The following is a 25,000-nucleotide window of genomic DNA, read 5'->3' as shown; positions in this document are numbered from 1 at the left end:
GAGGCACTGCTTACCCAGAAACTTCCTGCCCCTTCTCTCAGAACACTGGCTCTGCATTCTGGGCTCAACTGCCACTAACTGCCCACTCCTCAGACTTCCTGGCCTCTCACTGGGCCCATTCCCGTCTACAACTTAGATATAGAACTCCATCCCTCACAGAGTTCCTGGAGCTCTGTCTCCTTTCAGCTGGCTTCCTCACTCCACTGGGGCCTCCAGATCAACGCAAGAATAAACTCCTTGCTCGGGCAGGCACTTTGCTAGGCCTCCAAGGGCCTCTGCAAGCCTTAGGCTCCACCTTTCTCCTGAGCCCCTCTAGCCCCTGAGTTCTTCAAAGTCAGAGTCAACATGCTGCTTTCATTTTATGACCTCAAGGTAAGGAAGAAGCCACAGCAGAGTCAAATAAGCCTTCGGAATTGACTCTTCCTTGGACTACCCCAAGAGCCTCCCTACCTCAAATCCTGAGAACCATGGGCTGTAATGTGCTGTAGGATCTATTGAATCTTAGACTAAGCACCAAGACAAAGGGGTTATGTGCTAAGAAAAAAGACTTGGGAGGTAGCAGGACCATTTCCCAGAGCAGAGGCTCACAGCACGACATAAGGAGAAAGTCCAAGAGGCCTTGAGTGGGCAGGAGAGTCAGAAAATAGGATGGGCATCAGGCTCTTGAATTTGGGGTCTGGGGGAGATCCATAGAGACAGGCTCCAGGGTCAGACAGAACAAGGCCAGGGTATAATCCTAGAGACGACAGGGAGGGATGGGACCTAAGGCTTGGACCAGCTGCAAGGAGGAAGGAATCCACAGCAGGACCGAGAGGAAGCTGTGAGGGGCTCGGATGAAGCTACCCAGGCTCTTATTAGACATTTCTGACCACGGCCAGGGACAGTTGTGGGCAACCAGGGGCATGGGTGCTAATGTGGACCTGCTCCCTCTACGTCAGGAGCCTTGGATGGTTTTTAATTGGGGAGCTGGTAAGATCCCATCTGTGTCTGGAGGGTGGTGGACTAGGAGGAGAGATCGGAAATGAGGTAAACAGTTAGCTGCCTGGGCAGAGCTTATGAAACACAGAGAGCACTCTGGAAGCGTCCACGGAAGGGATTCCCTCTTTGAAGACTGTTTGCCCACGGCAGAAAGCTGCACCGTGACAAGATTTCATCTCGACATATGAAACCCCAAGAACACCTTATCGCACTCACGTTAATGTTGGAAGGCCACACGTTTCGGATCCACCCAGGGTCTCTCATGATTGGAATCTGAAAAACAAAAACGTTAGAAGTTAATTAGAGACATCAGGCAAGCAAATCATGACCTGGGCCCCGTTTACAAGTCAAGGTCTTTATGTTTTTAGGGACTGAGAATAAACTTTCGGGGGAGGGGGCGGGGGATATGACTCAGTTAGCAAAACTTGCTGACAACCTCGAGGACCTGAGGTTGATCTCTAGAACCCACATAATAAAACTGAGCATGAACTGAGCATGATAGTGTGTGTCTGCAATCCCAGTGCTGGGATTACAGCGAGTAATCCAAATCCAAATCCAGCCAGTCTAGCCAAAGCGTTTACAATCCTGGCCAGGGAGAGAGACCCTGTCTCAAAAACCCAAGATGGATGGTCTAGGGAGCTGGTTCAGTGGGTAAGATCATCTGCTGTGCAAACTGAGGACCCGCGTTCAAGTCCTGAGCACTCACTTAAAAAATAAGGTGAGCGTGGCAGTGTGTATGTATAATCCCAACACTGGGCGTGTGGAAAAGGCAGGTACCAGGGGATCACTGGCAAGCTAAAGCAGTGAGCCTGTCTCAGGGCAACAGAGGGAAGAGTGATGGAGGAAGACATCGGATCTTCTCCTCTGGATTCTACATATGCATTGATGGGCATACACACACACACACACACACACACACACACACACACACACACACACACACACAGAGAGAGAGACAGAGAGAGACAGAGAGAGACAGAGAGAGAGACAGACAGACAGACAGTACAACAACCATATGTGGTGGCTCACATCTGCTATCCCATCACTCAGAAAGCTGAAGCAGGAGGATGACAGTTGTTTGTGGCCCACTTAGGCTCCATAGTAAATTCCAGGCCAGCCTGAACTATAGTATGAGTGAGATCCAACCTCAAAAAACAAAACCATTAGCAACAAAAAGAGTTTTTAAAAGAGTCAATAGGAATGCTCTAGAATTGGCCAGTAGTGGGGCTTCGGGAGCCAGTGACTGTGCTGAAAACCACAGGATGGAGCAGAGAGAATTCCAGCTCAGCCTAAAACAAGAATTCAGGACTAAGCAGCATGTGGTGACTTTCCTTGGCACTCCAAATGTGATGTGGTCATAAACCCCCTTCCTTCCCCCCTCTCTCCATCCCATCATCCTACAGGAAACACACACCACCTCTGGGTGAAGCCACAGGTCAGGCAAGGAGAAAGCAATGGAGCCAGAAGTCAGGACAGAGTGCCTCAGTGCAGCCACACCTGGCTCTTAGGTGTGTGTCACAGCACACGGCCAGCTTAGTCACCTCTAAAAGGGGATCCTACGGGCATTGTGTGAATGGAGTCCACGGAGACTGAAGGGCAAACCATAGTTCCCCAGTACAGCTGCCAGTACTCCCGGTGCAGTGCGCCCACACTAAGAGACCACACCATCTCCATCAACCCTGCCCAGAGTGTATCACCATGTGGGTTAGCTCAGCTTTCTAAAGGACATGCCAGCTATCCAAGGCCTTTCATTAATTACATCCCAATTTTGCTCAGAACATACTTTTCTCAGTTCCCTTCTCCATTGTTGTGATAAAAGACCCCGACAAACAGTGTAAGGGGGGAGGGGGTTATTTCCGCTCACAGTTCAAGTCCATCCTGGTGGAGAAGATGGGACCGCAGAAGCTGGTCACACTATCCACGGTCAAAAAGCAGAGAGTGATGAATACATGCTTGCTGGCTGGGGCTCAGCTCCTTTCTCCACTTCATACCGCATAGGATCCCCCGCCTAGGAAATGGTTCTGCCGACAGTTAAAACGGGTCTTCCCATATTATTTCACATGATCAAGATAGTCCCTCACAGGCATGCTAGGAAGCCCATTTATCTCCCAGGGGATTCTGGATTACGTCAAGTTGACAATCGACGCTCACCATCAGCATATGTGATTAAAAATCAACTAATACAACTCTAACAACCTCCCCCTTTCCCATCTTGTACCTCTTTGACTGGGTCGGCTTTTCCAACCCATACTTGTTGGCAGACTGCTGGTGAATGGTGGTGTTCATTTTGTGTTGAGTGCCTGTCAGGGTCCTGTGCGTGTCTTGGTTCTGAGACCACAGAGATGGGTGAGATGGGATTCTCCTCCATGAGTCCCTTAGGACCAGTGGCAAGCAAGAAGGCAAGTAAAAAATGTGTATGGCCAAGATGACCTTCAAGAGATGCCCCGTGTGATGGCTACTATTAATCACCAACTTGGAAAGTTCTAGAATCAGCTTCCAAGGGCGTCTCAATGAGATATTGTCTAGATCAAGTTGGTGATGGGGGGAAGACTATCTCGGTTGTATTAACCGAGGTGGGAAAACCTTCCCACCATGGGTGAGACCGTTCCCTAGGTGGGAGATTCTGGACTGTGTAATCATAGAAAAAATACTAGCCTGCATGCCTTCATTGCCCTCTGCTCTTGACCAATGATGTAATGTGATCAGCTGCTTCAAGTCACTCCTGCCTCAGTTTCCCCACAATGATGGACTGTAACATGGAATTGTGAGCCAAATAAACCCTTTGACCCCCAAGTTGCTTTCGTTGGGTATTGTATCACAGAAACTGAAAAGGAGACTAAGATACCTAGGGAATAGTGAGAGCACAGAGCAGAAAGTCAGCCGGCCACCTACCTCCAGACTCAGACTGGAGAAAGCTCCAAACCATGAGCAAAAGACACCATTTGTTATTGCTTATGCTTTTGGGGGGTCCCCTCCACCAAGCTCCTGAATAAATCACATGCAGAGGCTTATTCTTAATTATAAATGTCTGGCCTTAGCTTGGCTTGTTTCTAGACAGTTTTCCTTAACTTACCTTAACCCATCTACCTTTTGTCTCTGGACTTTTTCCTTTTCTTACTTCTGTATATCTTACTTTTACCTTACTCCATGGCTGGTTGGCTGGCCCCTAGCGTCCTCACTGAGCTGCACATCTGAACTCCACATGCAATGTTCCATTTGTAAACACAATCATTGTGAACCATTCTCCAGTAAGTAGCTACAGCAAGACAATAAAGACTATTGATTTTTACATATCTAACACCATGCCTGACTTTCAAGTCTCAACAAATATTATCTGAATGAATGCCTAACTATCACATCACGGAGGACCGTGTCTGGTTACAAATAGGCTCTCCTCCCAGATTTCTCCTTCTATGTATTCTCTCTGCCTGCTAGCTCCACCTATCCTTCCTCCAGCTTGCTATTGGCTGTTCAGTTCTTTATTAGACCATCAGGTGGTTTACACAGGCACAGTATCACAGCTTCACAGAATTAAACAAATGCAACATGAACAAAAGTAACACACCTTAAAATAGTATTCTACACCACCATCTGACACACCTCCTAAGGCTGAGTATCTCCCAGGGAGAAGCAAGAAGACAAGTCTTCTACAATTGTAGCATAGAAGGGGGATACTCAAAGAATAGAGGCCCAAGCCCCCAGGGGGCCCTGTGAGTGCAGAAACCTGCAGTATGCCCAGGAGTGAATGGGAACAGGCGGCTTCTAGGGTGAGAATCCAGAGGCATTCAGACTTCTGCGGGCCCTGTCTTCAGCATCTTAAGAACAAGTTTCTCAAAGGAGACTATTGTGTAAACCAACAGAAGGGAAACCACCCATATCAGAGGAGGCCTCAGGATTCCCCATCTTGTCTAGAGAAAAATCTCTGGACCACAAAACAAGAGAAATGAGGGGATAAGAGGTGTGAGTCTCAAAGGATCTCCATGACCTGTGTGTGGAAGATGGCCCAGGAGGCAGAGAACTGAGACACAACATGTGGCCAGGCTAGGGCTGAGGCACCACGGGTCCATGGGACACAAGGAGGGATACTCACGGATAAGTGTAATTCTCACCCCTCATCAGAGAAACTTCTCTTTGCAACAGAGACCATTATAGAAAACCACAGTTAATCAAAACACAGAAAACAAGAGATGATGTGGTGTCCGGTTGCAACGATACACCTACAACACAGTTCCTTGTTCTGGAAGCCATGTTGTTTAAGAAGCCATGTTGGTTAGATTTCATGGGTGTAGCTTCTCTGATATTTCTAGAAGACACAACCTCACACCAAACTTTCTGTTCCTCTGGCTCTTCCAATCTCTCTGCCCCCACTCCCGCAATGACCCTATGGCACCTAATGACATCCTAGTCTGAAATGACCACTGTGTCTGACACGCTTCCAGTTGCTGTTGACCCTCCATCTCCAGCAGATGCTACAAGGAGATGTCCAATTTGAACTCAGCCATTTGAGAACCGCTAACTCAAACACGGTCATGCGCACAGCAGTCTCTCAGAAGGACAGCTGGGTAGCTTTCCCTCCCACATGGTTGACCAAGAAATCTGACAGTGATTTACACTCACAGTGAGTTCATTTATCCCTGATTGAAGATGAAATTTCAAATCAAATTCCAAAGCTATTCTTCTACCAACAGGGGCATAGTGTCTCTAATGCTACCTCCCACAGAGAGTTGGTTTGATTCTTTTTTTCTTTTTTTTTTTTTTTTTTTTTTTTGGTTTTTTGAGACAGGGTTTCTCTGTGTAGTTTTGGAGCATTTCCTGGAACTCACTCTGTAGCCCAGGCTGGCCTCAAACTCACAGAGATCCACCTGGCTCTGCCTCCCGAGTGCTGGGATTAAAGGTGTGTGCCACCACTGCCCGGCGCAACCCATGCTTTTAACCCATGAATCATTTCTCTCCAACCCCTTGATTTCTTTTTTTTGTTTTTTTTTTTTTTTGTTTTTTTTGTTTTGTTTTTGGAGACAGGGTTTCTCTGTGTAGCTTTGCGCCTTTCCTGGAACTCACTTGGCAGTCCAGGCTGGCCTCGAACTCACAGAGATCCACCTGCCTCTGCCTCCCGAGTGCTGGGATTAAAGGCGTGAGCCACCACCGCCCGGCCCTTGATTTCTTAATAATGCTCAATAATGCATACTTTTGAGTGAGCCTGATCGTACCACAGCAGGTCCTTTTCTCCAGTTACAAACTGAGGTTCCGGGCTGGTCAGAGCAAGCTATCCTAGATGGTGTGCACTAAACAACCCCGGAAAATCTCCCTGTTTGAAGGTCAAGGGGAGCAACCTTTCTTCCATCTCCAGTGCCTGTCTTTACGCCACACTCTAGCTCATTCGGCTTCCAAAGCGCAGCCTTGCCCAGTGCTTCACACCGGCCGTTCCTTCTGCCTAGGACACTGCCCAGTGTGTCAGTTCCTCAGCAGAGCTGACCTTGGCCTCCTCAACGTGATCACAGAGGGTTGTGCCTTCTTGGGGCACCTGCGTGGTTCCCCCATAGCGCTCAGCACAGCTTGCAAACGTGCATTTGTCTGCACAAGCATTCAGCTAACGACGGCCTCCTCCATAAGGAACATGGTCTGTTCTTGTCATCTAATTCCCTGAAGCCTCTGGCCACAGAACATAGTCATTAAATATTGCTGAATGGAAGAACAGAGGTATAATTTTCTCAACATTCACAGGAAGACACTGGAGCCCAGAGGGTCAAGAGAGTTAGTTAGCCCAAGTTACACCACCAGCAGATTGGGGTGGGTGAGCTGGGATTTGTCCCAGGTTCCAGTAATGCCATCTGTATTCCAAGCTGATGGCTGTGGGAGTGGCTAGCACAGCCTTATTCTTACATGTTCCCTGCAGAGGAGGGGACCTGTCCAGCTCCCTCAGCAACACTGTCTGCAGCTCTCTGTGCTTCTGCCTTGGGTCCAGTTTTCCTCTAGTCACACCCTCATGGATACATTCAGGAGAGCTGAAGTTCCAGGCCTCACCTAATGTTCACATAAATGAGTGACTTCTGCAAGATCTTCTACAGGTGGGAGGCCAGGCTGAGCACACTCCACAGAACAGACCCAGTGAATGTCACCACAAAGGAGGGATCAGGACTGAGGGGTTCAGGTGTGAGGGGAAGAACAGATCCACCAAGGACTTGGTCTCCGTGTCCTGGAGTGTAGTTGGAATAGTGTTACCTATTCCAACGTTCTCTGACTTCAATGAGTACGTACAATGTGACTGATAGTTCCAGACATTGTGGATACTCTGTACCGGGCACACTAGATGTCTGTAGATTTAGTGAGGGGTGCATAAGATGATGGATTTAAGTCCTAGGGCAGAAATCACTGTTCAGAGATTCATGATGACCTGGGACAGACACTTACAGGGAGGCTGTGAGCTCTTAGTTCTGCCACAACAGGGTCATCCCAGGACCTGCTGCTTCCAGCCTACCTGTAACCCCAAAGTATGCTGGCCAGGGAAGGCAGGCTTGAGCTCTGATGAGCTCTACAGACTCTGTACATGAGAGTGTGTGTGTGTGTGTGTGTGTGTGTGTGTGTGTGTGTGTGTGTGTGTGTGTGAGAGAGAGAGAGAGAGAGAGAGAGAGAGAGAGAGAGAGAGAGAGAGAAAGAGAGAGAGAATTGTGTGGGGGGATGTGTGTATGTAAATATGCGTGAAAGAGTATGTGCCTGTGTGCACACGCATGCATGCATGTGTGTGTGCATCTCTCTGTTCTACATTAACAATGTCCTCACATTCTTCATGACTCCTGGAGACAGGAATCTACAGTCCCCCCTCTAAATCTGAGCCACTTGAGTGACTGCCTTAATAATACAAAGGACCCATGACAACCTTCTCAGAGGCCAGGTTGTGAGATTTCTGACGGCATCCTCCTCTGCCTCCAGCCATGCTCTTTCTTGAAATGCTCTGAGGGAAGGGCCCAGCTCTGAGGTGCCACCCCTCAGGAGCTTGTGTGTGACTCCTGTCCACAGTCCCCACTGTGCTGGGCCTCCGGCTCCCTCCTCCCACAGGCGTAGATGGGTTCTTCCAAACCAGCTCTTCTAGCCAACAGGTACCACTGAGTCAGTCAACATGGGGGGGGGGGGGGGGCAGGCAGAAGAATCATTGAGCTGAATCCCATGCACATTCCAGACCTGAGATGTCCCCTATGAGGGTAGTGACAAGCCAGAAAGCTTTCTTCTCTTTTTTAAAAAAAAATATTTTGTGCCTGTCTTATTTAATCAACATTTTAAAATACTTAATGTTTTCATTAGCATACATTAATTAAACATAATGAGTTTCATTGTGACATCTTAATACATGTAGATAAGGTATTTTGAGCCTATTCACCACCAGCTCATGACTCCCTTGCTCCCCCCACCCCCACCCCAATGACTCTGGTTCTCTTCCCCCCTAGTCTTCTACCTCCATGTCTCTTTGTTAATGACCCAATGAGTTCCATTAGGGTTAATTACAGGAGCATGAGCAGGGGGCTGATAACAGAAACATGGACACCTTACCAGGACTATACTATGGAAGAAGACATCCCTCCTTCCCCAGCAACCATTACTTGCCTCTAAATGCTCAGCGGGAGGTGGGGCTGCATGAGTCCCCCCTCCCCTTCATAACAAGATGTCCATGGGCCCAATCCCGTGCAGGTAAAAACAGTTGCTATGAATTCAAGACTGCAGTGGGCATGTCGGGCCCCAAAGTCAGCATTCCACACTACTTCCCACCTACGTCCCCCAGATTTTATATTCCTGTTAGACAGTCTCACTGTGTGTGGCAGGCTGACCTTGAACTCACAGAGATTTGCCTGCCTTCCAAAGGCTGGGACTAAAAGCGTGCACTACCATGCCCAGCTCAGATCTTACATTTTTTTTTAAACATTTATTTGGGTACAAGTATGGATGCTTCTCCACAACAGTGTGTGGAGGTCAGCAGGTACCTGGCAGGACTCCCCTCTCCCCTTTCATTATGTGAGCACGGGTCTTCAGCACCTAGCCATGCCCCTGGTCTCTCTTACATTACTTCAGCCCCTTCTTCTACATGTTCCCCAAGGCTTGGAGGAGGTGACATAGTCATCCCATTGAAGGATGACATTCAGCAGTCACTTATTCTCCACACTGTGACAGCTGAGTCTCCGCAGTAACCAGTACTCGCCACAAAAAGAAAAATAAAGGAAGTGTTTGTGAGCAAAGCTGAGAACAGCACACTCCCATAGGCATAAACAGGGTTGTTTAGAAGGCAAGTGGGCCAGGTACATCGTGTCCGTTTAGCAAAACAACAGAGCCTTCCCCATAGAGAAGCCAGCAAGTTTTGGAGCAGCATGTTCCAGAACAGTAAACAGCCAGAACAGAGCATGTGCACAGGAGCAGGAAGACAGTCTGGACTGGGTGCTTCTGTGTACAGTGGCATGTATGTACCTAGAAGGTCATAGGGACAGTGACTGTCTCTGTCTGGGCAAGAATGTCTGTTTTGTCTGTGCGGACAGTTTTGGCCTCTGTATGATTCCACTCCCGATCCCCTCCCCCGTGTGTGTGTGTGTGTGTGTGTGTGTGTGTGTGTGTGTGTGTTTATGGCAAAATGACACTCTCTCACAAGTGAAATCAATCCCCTGACTCACTCACCCTCCTGGCTATTTACAAAAAGCACCATGCAGAATCCGCGTGTTTGCACCCGCAGATGCTTCTGCGTGGGGTCAGGTTGACTGGGAAACTGGCCAAGCCTAGGATCCAGAGCTGGCAGGCAGCTACCCCAGCCTTCTTGGCCTCCCTGAAGGCCTGGTCTCCAAGCCTGGAGACAAGCCCAAGAGTCTTGGCTCAGGGCCACCCCTGCTCCAGTCTCCCCACCCCCAGCAGGGAGACATTCCCAGAGGGTTTTTCACAGGGCTTGAGTCAGCTTTAGGAAACAGCACCTCCACGGTGGGCCCCAGCAGTGCAGTCAGAATGAATGGCTATCAGGATGAGACCTCTGTGCCATAGGGACATGGGGACAGAGACAGAGAGACAGAGATGATAGATACAAAGCTAGAGAGGTGGAGCAGTAGAGATAGACAGAGACAGACAGAGGAAGACATAGATTAAGGAGAGACAGAAATGATAATCAGAGAGACAGAGACCGAAAATAGTCATGGCAAGACAGGGGTAGAGATAGAGGACCAGGGGAGAAGAGAGGTAAACAGGGACATACAGAGAAGCTAGAGAGAGAGATGCTGGAAGTGGGGGACAGAGGGACAGAAGGGAACTGAGGGAAGGGGAGGCTCACTGCAGCCTTCCTCCTAGCCATCCACATATTCTCTGTGGGGTTCCTATTGCACACAGCCCCATCCTAGCCAGGCCACGCCAAGGAGGGCAAGGTCTGTCTCTCTTGAGACTACAAGTGGGAGCTTGAACCATATCTCCTTTAAATTTATTTATTTGGGGGTTCTTTGAGATAGGGTTTTGCTATTCAACCCCGTTGTCTTGAAACTTGTAGTAATTCTCCTGCCTCAGCCTCCAAAGTGCTAGGATTACAGGCATGTGCCACCACACTCTGCAAAATCTTACATTTTAATCTATTTGAAAAGTTTTGGGGTTTTGAGGCACTAGGGACAAGGTGGGATCTCGCACATGCTAGACACACGCACCACCGCTGAGCTGTGTCCTCAGCTCTCCTGTCCGCTGACATCACACTAGTTATAGAAGGCAGGGTCTTGCACATGCTAGACACACGCACCACTGCTGAGCTGCATCCTCTGCTCTCCTGTCTGCTGACATTCTGCTGCACTGATGTCCTTCCAGGACTGGCCCTGATTGTGAGGCAGCTTTTTCCAAGCAAACCAACCAAGTCAGAACCTAGGCTCCAACTGCTACTACCTCTCTGGGCTCTCATGCCCTTGGGCCTCCAACCACCTGTCTGTCCCTTTCACCTCCAGACTGGGCATCACATGGTGAGGTCAACGTCTCTATCCCAGATGATTCAGGATGGCTGGTGTTAGCCTGAGTGTCTGGCCTTATCCCTTCTCTTCCACAGAGGCACCATCGTGTAGTTACCTGGCTTACAACGCCACCCAAGCAGCCCCTGCCTTCCTGCCTGCCCTGCCCGATACTCCAGGCCCCCTGCTTCCCAGGGTGTCACTACACTTCCTGCTTCATGACACTGATTTCCATGGCGACAGGTCGAATACACCTCGTCAAAGCAAATTCCAAAATAACTTTATAACACCTGGCTTCCTGGAGCCCGTGTCTAGAAGGTGGAACTCAGTGGAGACAGGCAGAGTGGCCTCGGTGTACGGATAACCGGGCACTGGACAGGCTTCCTCAGCACTCGACAGCATGGGTGACGGCCTAGCCAAACAGACATCGGCCAGCCACCACAGACACATCAGCCCTGGCTTCCCCCAGACGTGACACAGGCTGCTTGCTATCCTATAGAAGACCCGAGTTTGGCCAGCAGAGCTCCACCCTAGCCATCCATCACCCACATTCTTTTCTCTGCTGTCAGAGACGGTGACACACAGGTAATGCAAGGGTTAAATGACAACAGAGTCAGGGAAGTCCAGAAACTAGTATACTGTCTGATTTTGACAACTCCAGGACTTGTATTGTTTGGCTGTCCTTGTGACTGCATGTCGCTATATAGTAACAGGGCAGGGCAGTAACTCTGGTACGACAGTCCTCCAGATGGGCCATCTGGGCCATGTGCTGGGAACAAGTCCAAGAGCTTGTGGCAATCAGAGCAGAAGGATTGGAGACCAGGTCAGTCAAGTCCACTCACACAGGTACTGGGCACCTGCTGTGAGCCATGCCTGTGGGAAGCGATGAGATCACGATGGGGTGATTTCTGTGAGGACGGAGACAGGATGCTTGGATCGCTCACAGTGTCTGACATTGGCCACCGGCACTCCAGATTTCACGGCAAGCCTCCTGCTCACGAAATGCAAGGCTTTGACCTTCTTCGGGGCACCACAGGTCTCCAGCTGAGCAGATTTGCTCGCTCACACGGAGCTCCTCTTTGGGAGGCCAGCCCAGGATGGTCGACTGCCGCAGGGCACGGTGCACTTTGTGGAGTGGGAGGAAAGAATTCAGTCAGTGGTCACAGTGTGGCTGCGTGGCACCGGGCCACGGACAGCTGCGACATCTGACCCTAAGTCATCGACTCAAAAGCAAAGTTCATCTGTAGAAACAGCAGCCCAGAGTGTGGAGAAATCACGGTTTCTGACGACATCCATGCCTAGACGCTGTCCCCGAGGTGCCTGGACTGTTCTTGTATTTCTTAGAAGAGGTTGATGCATGGCAGCCAGTTCTAGCAGCCACGATCAGGAGAGAAAATCAAAATGAGTGACTCGGAGAAAGGCCTTTGGCCTCTAGAACATCCAGTTCCCCCTCTGAAAGCCTCTGGCCTCCTGGGACTGCCATGGTGATGTTACCAAGCATGAATAAGGCTATCCACAGTCAGCTGGGTCCCTGCCAAGGCAGCCAGCAGTCAAGAGGCCCACTCAGCCTTGGGTAGGTCTTGCTCCAAGTGAGGATGAACTACCTGAAAATATAGACTCCCACATCCCAGAAAAGCCAGCACCTGGGCATTATAGCTTGAAAAGGGTTCCACGCCGGGCGGTGGTGGTAGTGCATGCCTTTAATCCTAGCACTCAGGAGGCAGAGGCAGGCGGATCTCTGTGAGTTTGAGGCCAGCCTGGTTCACAGAGTGAGATCCAGGACATGCCCCAAAGCTACACAGAGAAAACCTGTCTGGGGCGGGGGTGGGAAAGTTCCATAGCTTGGGAGAAAACAATGGCATGGTCAGTGCTCCATGGATCAACACTGGGAGGCCACCAATGGCCTGTCAGGGCTGGGAAGCCACCCAAAGCCCAGGTGTGTGACAAGTCAGGCCTGTCTTCTTCCTTCCGTTGAGAGCTGTCCTCAGGAGACCCATCATTGAACTCATTTCCCTCTGAGTAGGATGAGGCAGGGCTTGTTCCCCAGCCCGCTTAGACAGGGAGGGAAACACTGGGATGAGGGCGGGGCATCTCCAGATGCTCACACACCGGTGAGGACTGTGGGTGCTCACACACGCTGGTGAGGACTGTGGGTGCTCACACACCGGTGGGGACTGTGGGTGCTCACACACGCTGGTGAGGACTGTGGGTGCTCACACACTGGTGGGGACTGTGGGTGCTCACACACACTGGTGTGAGGACTGTGGGTGCTCACAAGCCGGTGGGGACTGTGGGTGCTCACACGCCGGTGGGGACTGTGGGTGCTCACACACACACTGGTGTGAGGACTGTGGGTGCTCACACACTGGTGAGGACTGTGGGTGCTCACACACACTGGTGGGGACTGTGGGTGCTCACACACGCTGGTGGAGGACTGTGGGTGCTCACACACCGGTGAGGACTGTGGGTGCTCACACACCGGTGAGGACTGTGGGTGCTCACACACGGTGGGGACTGTGGGTGCTCACACACCGGTGGGGACTGTGGGTGCTCACACACCGGTGGGGACTGTGGGTGCTCACACACCGGTGGGGACTGTGGGTGCTCACACACCGGTGGGGACTGTGGGTGCTCACACACACACCGGTGAGGACTGTGGGTGCTCACACGCTGGTGGGGACTGTGGGTGCTCACACACACACCGGTGAGGACTGTGGGTGCTCACACACCGGTGGGGACTGTGGGTGCTCACACATGCCGGTGGGGACTGTGGGTGCTCACACACGCCGGTGGGGACTGTGGGTGCTCACACACACTGGTGAGGACTGTGGGTGCTCACACACCGGTGGGGACTGTGGGTGCTCACATACGCCGGTGAGGACTGTGGGTGCTCACACACACACCGGTGGGGACTGTGGGTGCTCACATACGCCGGTGAGGACTGTGGGTGCTCACACACACACCGGTGGGGACTGGGGGTGCTCACACACGGTGGGGACTGTGGGTCACGGGACTTGTAGAGTCACCCAAGTTCATCACTGTTTTCTTTTGTTTTTCCTCTCACATCTTACAACCTACAAAGCCAAAGTGACCTTTCCCAAGGCCAGCTCTGTCTCCGTCCAGGCTCCCATTTCCTGTAGGCCTAGGCATTGTTCTAGAGCAATAGGTCTCAACCTTCCTGATCCTGCAACCCTTTAATACAGTTCCTCATGATGTGGTGACTCCCTACTATAAAATTATTTTTGCTGACACTTCATAACTGTATTTTTGCTAGTTATGAGTCATAATGCGAATATCTGATATCTCTGATGGTCTTACTTGACCCCCGTGAAAAGGTCATTCAACTCCAGAGGGGTCATGACCCACAGGTTGAGAATCACTGCTCTAGACAGTAGCAATGAAACCAGTTTTTTAATAAGTGCCTTCAAGCACCATGTTCCCTTTTCAGCCAACATAAAGACACAGGCTACTCTGGATCTGAGTCATAGTTCTAATGTGCCCAGCTTAAAAAAAAAAAAAAAATAGTGCCATTGTCTCTATGTCCCCAAAGGCAAGCCACAGGACATGTGCCTCTAATTCTTCAAAAATGCAGTGGAGATAACAGCATTTGGTGAATTAAGAACTCGAAAACACATACATGTGTGCTGGGGGCAAAGAGTGGACCAGAGACACACAAAGGTAAGGAGAGAGGCTATAATGGGGGAGGGGAGGCCCGCGAGGGGCACTTACCCACACCAGTGCCTCTCTACTTCACTGGTCCCATGTCCTTCCCGGTGTTCCATGGGGAGGACTCTGAGCTGGTAATTATGTGACCAGAACAATGAGAGAGAAATAACTGGATCTTTAAGTCATGCTTCATTTAAGGAGCAGGCTAGTCAAGAGGGTGGAAGGTTAATATCCTAAAGGCTGTCTTCCATCTCATCTCCAGGCAACAGGTTTTGTAGAGAGGGGTGGAAACAAAGGTAGTCCGTCAGTCCTTCCAGAGTTCAGCCTTGCCCTCTCCAGTCCGGTGGCCAGTCTCGTCCCTGAAGTTCACGATATCTATGTCTCCCTCATCTCCTACACTTCCCCCTCCTTATCTGGAGATCTGGACTCAGGGACTTTTAAAAAGGTTGAATGAGGGATGAGTGAGGCGGTTCTTCAGGTGTAGGCTCCTGATGGGGGGATGGAGGTCAATCCTTTACGACCAGGAGGTGGAAGAAGAACTCCAGTTCTTATAAGTTGTCCTCTGACTGCCATACACACATGCCAAGGCACATACATGCCATGCATGTACCACCCACACCCAAAATAAATATAAGAAAAGCTAAAATGGTCAACATGGATAGTGTTCATCGGTATCACCGTAGCCCTCTTCCACTGAGGTTTACAGTTGTATACCCATCCAGTAGCAGTGCTCTAGCTAAAGCAAGGTCACCAGGCTTGAATTCTTACAGGGTCACAAAGGCAGACAAGAGTTTCCTCAGGCAGTGACCATCAGGCTTTCTTTTACAACCCAAAAGGGGAGTGGTAAAGGTGGAGGTCAACTAAACTAAATTCCATTAACAAATCAGAAAAAGGAAATCTATGTGCTCAAACTATATTCCTAGAGGTTAGGTAAATGTTAGGAGTCTATAATGTTAGTATAAATACCACTAAGGCTGTATAAGAAAAGGAGGGTATGAGTTTAATTTGCCTTAGTTCTGGAGATTGTTTGGCCTTAGATACTTGATAGGTATTTCAGATAAAATGCACTGTTGTGGGTTCTTGGAAGCATACACAGCATACAAGACAATCATTGCAGATATCGGCTAATATATATATATATATATATATATATATATATATATATATATATATATATATATATAAAAGCCTATTATTATATATATAATATATATATAATATATTATATATTTTGTGTATATATATATGTGTGTGTGTGTGTGTGTGTGTATATATATATATATATATATATATATATATATATATATATATACAAAAGCTAAAATAGCACCAAGATTTTTTTTTCCCCCTGAGACAGGGTTTCGCTGTGTAGCTTTGGAGCCTGTCCTGGAACTCACTCTGTAGACCAGGCTGATCCACCTGCCTCTGCCTCCCGGGTGCTAGGATTAAAGGCTTGCACCACTACCAGGCAAAATTCACCAAGACTTCTTAAGCCATGGCTTGACCTTTGGAAGAGTCCTTGACCTTTCCAAGTAGTAGCTTTTGTGATAGCAGCTCGATTCCATTTCATCTTCCTGCGTCTTGCAGTAGTTCCCATAGTCCCCTGGGCTTCATAGTTAACTCAGAACAAGCCACTAGTACTATGTAACTGCTAAGTTATTAGTGGCCCATACATGCAGATTCCTTTTTGCAATAAACAGTACAAATGTCCCCATACAATATAAAATACAACAGTTCTCCTGCCCATCCCTCCTGGGCCCTAAAAACTCCTCTAATAAACTTGCCTGAGGATCAGAGGACAGAGCCAGCCACTAGATTAGACAAAGAAGTCAGACAGTGGTGGCACACACCCTTAATCCTATCACTTGGGAGGCAGAGATCTATCTGGAGCTCTGTGAGTTCAAGGCCACAGTGGAAACAGAGCCAGGCAGTGGTGGCGCACACCATCAATCCCAGCACTTGAGATCTCATGTCTTTGCTGGGGAAGCGCACAAGCCTTTAATCCCAGGAAGTGATGTCTGTGCAGAGAAAGGTATATAAGGTGTAAGGAGACAGGAACTCACTCACTTGAGGCTGAGGATTTCGTAGAGGTAAGAACTAGTGGCTGGCTGTTCTGCTTCTCTGATCTTTCAACTTTCACCCTGATAAATGGCTCTAGGTTTTTTAGTAAAGGACCATCTAAGATTCAAACAATACTATCTGGAACACTTGTCCCCAGATTCAATGTCAGTTCCTCTGCCCCCTTCAAGCCTTTGCACAAATGGCATCTTCACTTTGCACAAATGGCCACCATCACTGTCATCTGCTCAGAACCCCGGGTCCCTGTACCCAGCTTCGTTCTTTCTGCCCATAAAGCACACCACAGAGTGTTTGGTTTCATTGTCAATGAACTATCCAGAATGGGAGCTCCAGGGAGGCCCGATTGTAGTCTAGATTTGTGCTGTGTGGGCAGAATTGTTTGGGAAGTTTCTAGCAGAGGAACTGACATTTAGCAGCTCTAGATAAACTTCCTGGGTTAACTAACACCAAAGCACAGCCTGGTGATTGCCTTGGACCATGGTGGGAAGATACTGATCAGGAGTTTGAGATGTAGCCTCCAGGTAGAGTGCTGGCCAAGCGTGTTTAAGGCCCTAGGTTCAAACTCCAGTATTACAATAGCGATAATAATAATAATTCATAATAATAAGTCCCATAATGACTCATATAGATGATCATTGAAATAAATCTATAGATGCTGAGAAAGTAATTCACTGCTTCCTCCATACCTTGGGTGTAAATGAAAAACTGTTTATATATTTTAAATAACAGAATTTCAAAAGCTCTGCTAGCCCTATCCCCAGTGCTTGAGCTTGGAAGCTAAGAACCATGGCCCTGTCTTAGAATTGGGGGTACACTGTACCCCTAGAACACCAAGGCTGGAGTGGGAAAGCTAGACTAGAGTCCTAGAGCCACCATGCCACACACCGTGGCAGACGATCAGAGGTCACAGAGTTAGGGCCGAGGGCAGAGGAGTTGCAGGAGCTGAGCTCAGCTCTCAAGAGCTAAGGAAAGCTGAAACTCCCAGATCTGGCACTGATGCAGAATCGGAGGGCTCTTCAAAACCTGTACCCACCTCCCAGGTAGATCACGAGATAGTTGCGGAGCATCTAAGCACATTGCTGTTTTGTTTTGTTTTGTTTTGTTTTGTCGTCCGAGCACATTGCTTAGCCGCACCTCGATTTCTTCATCCATTCAGAGCAGCTGTTCTCCACAACCTACGAAAACCTACCCTGTTTCAATTTTGAGCCCTAAAATTCTTCGCCAAAATGACTAAGAACAAAACCGTGCTTTGCTGTGACAATCCTGGTGAGTCTTCTTGGACAATGACACTCTTACCTAGGCAGGGTCTTATGGAGCCTAGCCTGAAAACTCCCTATGCAGCCAAGGGTAACTCTGAACTCCTGGTCTTCTGACATTCATCTCCCAAGAGCCTGGTCTGACTTCTGATTCCTTAGGGACCCAGTGCTGAGGCTTGTCTCCAACTCTCTAGCGCCACCTACTGTGCACAAAGTATCCATCCTCACCACGCAGAAGTTCCTTGTAAACCTCTCCAACCCAGTTCAGACAAAGTCTCTGATTGATGTACATGGGAAAAGCTGGTCCCTGCCCCCAAATGCCCCCAAATAACATATCTCCCTGTCTTCAGCTACTCTCAGACTTGCAGTACATTCTCAAGATCTCTGGGGACGGTCAGAATCCCGTTCCTCTCTGTAGCTTGGAATTTAACAAGAGGTATTTGAGCCAAGTCTTATTCTCTGATGACTTTTTATCAGAGGCAGACATCTGTAGAAAAGGAGTCTTGTCCTACAGTCCTCTGTGATCCCATCCAGGCAACTCTGGGGCCCCACGACTCTTGGAGGGAAGTGGAGGAGGAGACTTGGGAGCAGAATTGAGGAGGAGGCGTTTGAGGGGCACCTACAAAGAACTAAGTACTGTTTGCTGAGCACCTCACAAAATTTACGGCACAAAGTCTAACTCTGGGTTTTTTTTTTTTCCACCAGAACCAGCTGAAGGGTTTGCTAGCTAGCATTAGACATTCCCAACCCTCGCTCATCAGCTACAGACAGCAGATGAGCCCAAGAGAGGTAGGCAAAGCCTAGGAGATAATTCAGCCTGGAGCCCTATTTGGTTTGGGTTACACACACAAATGCATGTGCACATGAGCGCGAGCGCGCACACACACACACACCCCTACCTTATAATGCACTTGTCAACCTAATTCCTTCCCTTGCACATACTAGGCACACACTCCCCTCTCCAGACAATGTTGGGTTAGGGTAGAAAGCATGTTGTAGCTTATGGCCAAGATGATGTCATGAGTTAGTTCTTTGGGTCATCTCGACCCCCTGGCGTGCAAATAGAAGAAACAAAAGTGACATCACAGGGGAAAAAAAAAAGACACGGGCTTAAACAGGGTGCTTGCAGAAACCCAAGGCAGATCAGAAATGTAAAGAGAGGGCCATCAAGGTGGCTCCATGGGCAAAGGTGCTTCCGGACAATTCTGACGACGTGAGTTCCATCCCTGACTTCCACATGTGTGCCCTGACACATGACCCCTCCACACACACAAATCAATACATAGCTTTTAAAAATAAACGTAAAGAATTTCCACTTCATAGACCCACAGACGGTGGTTCATAACTTTCTGCGACTCCAGTCACAGCAAATTCAGTGATCTCTTCGGGCTGCCGCCGCCACAGGCACCAGGCACACACGTGGGGCCCAGACAAACATGCAGCCAGACCATTCATCCACATGGAATAACAAATCACAAATTAAGAATATTTTATGACAGGGTTTATTGGTGTGGATGTGCGTGTGCCACAGCACGCCTGTGGAGGGCAGAGGACAACTGGCAGGAGCCTGTTCTTGTCACTTGGGTCCCAGAGGCTGAAGTAAGACCAGCAGGCTGGTGGCAAGGGTCCTTATCTGCTGAGCCATCTCCTTGGCCCCCCAATAGACGATTTATCCCTCTCTCCCTTTTCCTCTGTTTCTGTGTCTGTCTGTCTCGATCTCTCTCATACACACACACACACACACACACACACACACACACACACACACCATTGATTCTGGGAAGCACCAGCAAGTCCAAATACAAAATCTAATTCTGACATTACAGACAATCAAGCTTCATTTCTCACAGGAACTCTGGTGTGATTAGAATGAACTTCTCCAGCCCTTTCCAGGGGGTCACCACCAGAGCTGGAAGAAAACAGGGATGCCTGGGGCCCAGCCCCGTACATTCAGATTCTACGTCGTCTGGTAGTTCTGTGAGCAATCCTGATTGTCCAGGGCTGGCCTGAGCAGAAGGTACCCACGAGGCTGGACAACGATGTCCAGCCCTGAGAATAAAGCTAGATGACCAAGCAGGCCCCGCCCACAGTCAACACTCATGACTCCCATGTCCCCTCCAGTCTCCTTCTACCTGGACGTTTCCAGAGAGGGGATCCCTGAAGAAGTCCCTCTCCTGCTTCCCCTACATGCACACCCCATCTGGCTGTCACCCCTGAGAAGACTCGTGCTAAAACCCGCTGGGAAATTATCATCATTTCAGCGACATCACATCTCTGACTCAGGCTGGAGATCTAGCATCCGTGAAAGTCAGGTCCCATCCACATGTGCAGAGAGAAGCAGAGAACAGCATATGTGGTGGAGTGAGCAGGGTCTCTGGACATTGATGCCCCCTGCCCCCCGGAAACATCCTGCTAATAAACCTCTCTCAGCTCCTCTGTGTGTGATCTGTCTAACCAGAAACTGTCACTGTAGGATTACCATTTCTCTCTCTCTCTCTCTCTCTCTCTCTCTCTCTCTCTCTAATTTTTATTTACTGTTACATGACGTATGCTGGGGATGAGGTCAGAGGACAACTTTCAGGGGTAGGTCTCCCCTTCTACCATGTGAGCCCCTGAGAAACAAACGCAGATCATAACACCCGGCAGCAAGTACCTTGATGCATGAAGCCACCTTGCCTGGCCCCACTGTCGAATTCCGAAGCAGGACTAGAGCAAATTATGGAAAATGGCAGATCTGGTCCCCGACATGAAAGTTTACACAGTAAACAATAAACCTAGATACATCACTTTAAAGCACTTTGGATTATCAAAAACCCAAGAATAATTCATGTTTGCAAAACGCTGTTTCCCAAGTTGACTGCTTGGATTCACACTGACTCACCCTCTTTTCACTCCGTGTGCTGACACCAGGGGCATTTCTAACTGGATGGAGGCTCGACACTTGATCTCAGCTCACCTCACTGTCCACTGCCAAGTGTCTATCAAATGGCTATTAATAAACTCGATTTCTGCTCAGGTCAAATCAGGTAAAAGCACCAACTCCCCCACCCCTCTCATTCTCAACTTCTTTGAAATTTCAACCACCTCCTTCTTAGATGAAGAGAATTCATTTAAGAAGTCCAATAAAAACTCTTCTATTGTTGGCTGAAGACGTTTTATGTAATAATTCATTTTCCATGTGTTAATGCTGGCCACTCCTCACAGGAGAAGGGATGAGCTCCCTGGGAGAGACCTGGCCTGAGCATCTTGTCTGACACCACAAGCAGAATTTGGCTCTCAGCCCCGATTGCCCCCTGGGTCAGTACTCTGCAGCACACAACTGTAGAAACTCAACTGCAACCCTGCCATGACCTCATTTGATACAAGTGTCCATCATGAGGCGCCACCTGACAAGAAACCGAAGCAAATAGGTGGACAGACCGAAGGAACCATACCATGCTCCCGGTGTGGGTCCTCTGTCACTCTCTTCTGCTTATTTTTCTCTGTAAACCTTCTTCGCCTCACCTGACCCATCTTTGCTCAATTGTATGCCTACTATTCCTTCCTCATCTTGAAAGGAAGCACCCGGAGGGCATGGGGGTTTGTGTTACACACGGGTCCGTCTCCAGCACTTAGATGGCTATCTGACATATTGCTTTATTTACTTATTTGTTGTATGCGTATTTGCGTGCAGGTGTGAGCACCTAGAAGCGGGGCCCAGGGTGCCTTCCTCAGTCACTCGCCACCTTCTATTTTGGACACAGATTCTCTCACTGATTCTGGAGCTCCCTGATTCAGCTGGGCTGGCTGGTGAGCAAGCTCCGGGGATCTGATGGTCTCCGTGCCCCCAGCGCTGGGATGAGAGACACACCCTGCCATGCCGGGCTTTTTGGCTCTTTGTTTATTTGGGTTTCTGGTCTTTTTGTTTTGTTCTGCTTTTCTTTCTTTTGGGAGACAGGCTTTCACTACGTGGCCTTGGCCAGCCTAGAACTCACTATGTGGGCCAGCCCGTGCTAGAACTCATACAAAATCTGCCTGCCTCTGCTTCCTGAGTGCCGAGATGAAAAGTGTGTGTGGATGCTGGGGATCCACACTCAGGTCCTCGTGCTTGACAGGCTGGCACTTTACCAACTGAGCCAACTCCCTCCCCGGCCCTCCCCCTGAAAGACAATCATCTCTTAGTTTTGTTTCAGGTTGACACGAAATTATCCACTTTTAATCTTAGAGAAGAATGGGGAGGGAGGGAAAGACGGAGGGAGGGAGGGAGGGAGGGAGGGAGGGAGGGAGGAAGGAAGGACGGACAGAAGGAGGAAGGGAAGGAGGGAAGGAAGGAGGGAGGGGGGGGGAGGGAGGGAGAAGAAGGGAGAACCCATCTACTGAGATAATTTCACAAGGGGAAGAGACTGACACTCCCCAGATGTGTTCCTTTTCCCATCACTGAGGCAGAACACCAGACTGCCAAAAAACTTCAAGGGAGGAAGTTTCTATATCACCTCACGCCTTCAGAGGGCTCAACCCATGGTCACGTGGCTCCTTGCACTTGGGCAGAACATCCTATCATGGCAGGGGGAACAGTGGCAGGGGATGTCATTTCCTTATGGCTGACAGGAAGCAGAGAGCAAGGGAAAGGCCAGGGACCACTTACAACCTCCAAATGCACACTACCAGTGACCCACTTCCCCCAGCTAGGCCCTGTCTCCTGAGGTTTCCAGAACATCCATGTCCCAGTTAGGGTTTCTATTGCTGTGATAGAACACCATGACCAAAAGCAAATTGGGGAGGAAAGGGTTTATTTGGCTTATACTTCCATATCGTAGTCCATCATTGAAAGAAGTCAGGGCAGGAGCTTAAGCAGGGCAGGAACTTGGAGGCAGGAGCTGATGCAGAGACCATGGAGGGGTGCTGCTTACTGGCTTGCTTCCCCGTGGCTTGCTCAGTCTGCTTTCTTATAGAATCCAGGACTACCAGCCCAGGGGTAGCACCACCCACCATAGGCTGAGCCCAACCACATCAACTACTAATTTTAAAAATGCCCTGCAGGCTCACCTATAGCCCAATCCTATGGAGGCACTTTCTGAACTGAGGCTCCCTCCTCTCTGATGACTCCAGCCTGTGTCCAGTTGACATAAAACCCAGCCAGGACAGTCCTCAAGTATCACCAGCAGCATTCAATACATAAACCAGTGCGGGACATTTGTAATTCAAACCACAACAGTCTCCCATGAGGGAAGTCCATTCTCTAATAAATATTGTCCTTTCCCAAGAAAGCTGGGTGGGCAGAGTCACATTAAAATACACACTACGCAACTCTGTCTGACGTTCTTCTTTCCCGGTGCAGCACTGAAAACCTTGGCACGACCACCCAACTGTGTTCACTCTAGTCCTTTTTTGCAAAAAGTCAAAGAAAAAACGCAGAGGAGCCATCAATGCCTGGCCCCTGCTTTGGTATTGTTCTTGGCACTGAGAGTGTTGGAGGGTGAAGCCCCAGCTACTGGCAGGGCCCCAGGGTCATCACTCAGGCCAGCATGAATGAGCCTGAGGCCCACCTGGGGTCTGCCAGCTGTACAGGGCTTGTGGAACTTTTCCACTAATGCATAATCCCCCCCCCCGCCCCCCGTGCACAGCTTCTTCTGATACATTTTTCATCAGGGAGAAATTCCTAGGACTTTCAAAATAACATCTCAGGAACAATAAGACATTGCATCACCAACTCCCCCCGCCCCCCATCACCCTTGTCACAGGCTAGGAGAGCTGATTCTGAAGCCCCATGCTTTCTGTTATGCTTGGCTTGGCTTTTGAGACGAGACTTCTGAATGTAGCCTGGCCTGGCCTTAAACTTTGGATCCTTCTACTTCAGCGTCCCAAGTGCAGGGGTTATAGGCCTGCACCACCAAGCCCCAGTTTTAAAGGTAAAAGACCAGAGACCCCAAGAACCTAAAAGCAAGTTGTGTCAAGGACAGTAGCTTTGTTTATAGGCAGCAGAGCTGGAATTTCAGTCCAGGGACTGTGGGCTCCAAAGCCTGGGTACCCTATGTTCTTTATCTAGACCAGGGTTTCTCAACCTGTGGGTTGTGACCCCTGGAGGGATCGAACAATCTTTTCACAGGAGTCACCTAAAACTATTGGAAAACACAGATATTTACATGACAATTCATAACAGTAGCAAAATTACTGTTATGAAGTGGCAACGAAATATTTTATGGTTGGGGGTCAGCACAGCGTGAGGGACTGTATTAAAGGGTCGCAGCGTTAGGGAGGTTGAGAACCGCTGCGTCAGAAAATGACTGTTTTTCTGCATGTGATGGCAGGGTACCACCTGCAGGGGGCTCTCAAGACTCTCATGCTCACCCAATCCTGGCCGGGGTGGGCCCTAGATGCCAGAGCAGGAGCCCTTGTAAAAGGCTGTCACCAGACATCTGTCGCGTTCCCACCTCTGTGCACGTTATTTCCTGCAGTTTTTCTCGCTGACCCTCCCCCAGCCACACCCACCCAAGTGCAAAAGCTCTTGGACCAGGTGAGCGAGGGACACGAGTGTTGTTGTTTGTTTTTGCTCTTTTGGGGGCCCGCCACCCAGCTCCCAAATAAATCACACATGGAGGCTTATTCTTAGTTATAAATGTCTGGCTTTAACTTGGCTTGTTTCTTGCCAGCTTTCCTTAACTTATATTATCCCGTCTACCTTTTACCTCTGGGCTTTTCCCATTCTCTTACTTCTGTAAATCTTGCTCTTACTCCGTCGTTTGCTGTGTCACTGGGTGGCTGGCCCCTGGAATCCTCCTCCTTCTCTGGCTGCTGCTTTTTTCTTCCCCAATTTCTCCTCCTATATATCCTCTCTGCCTGCCAGCCCCACCTATCCTTTCTCCTGCCTTGCTATTGGCCATTCAGGTCTTTATTAGACCATCAGGTGTTTCAGACAGGCACAGTCACACAGCTCCACAGAGTTAAACAAATGCAACATAAACAAAAGTAACACACCTGAAAATAATATTCCCCAACACACAAGCACTCAGCCTGCAAGGCTCTGGGCAGACACGGACCTTGAAGAAAACAACCCAAGAAAGCATCCTCTAGTCCCTGTCCAAGTGTCTGGAAGGTGGAGGCAAT

General features: G+C 49.3%; 1 protein-coding gene across 8 annotated transcripts in view; it reads right to left on the bottom strand.

The window, feature by feature from the left end:
- Lpin1 (lipin 1) overlaps nucleotides 1-25,000 on the bottom strand; it is a 126,842-nt gene that overhangs the window by 77,613 nt on the left and 24,229 nt on the right. For all 8 annotated transcript variants that reach the window (XM_052745862.1, XM_052745863.1, XM_052745858.1 and 5 more), the window contains one exon: nucleotides 1,195-1,251. In XM_052745862.1, coding sequence (XP_052601822.1) covers nucleotides 1,195-1,242 — 48 coding nt within the window. In that variant the 5' untranslated portion in view covers nucleotides 1,243-1,251. The remainder of the gene's footprint in view (nucleotides 1-1,194; nucleotides 1,252-25,000) is intronic.

The sequence above is a fragment of the Peromyscus californicus genome, unplaced genomic scaffold (assembly GCF_007827085.1).
Source record: "Peromyscus californicus insignis strain IS unplaced genomic scaffold, ASM782708v3 Scaffold_1__1_contigs__length_55948999, whole genome shotgun sequence".
Lineage (NCBI taxonomy): Eukaryota > Metazoa > Chordata > Mammalia > Rodentia > Cricetidae > Peromyscus > Peromyscus californicus.
Note: the sequence above shows the minus strand (reverse complement) of the source record. Positions and strands in the feature narration are given on the sequence as shown.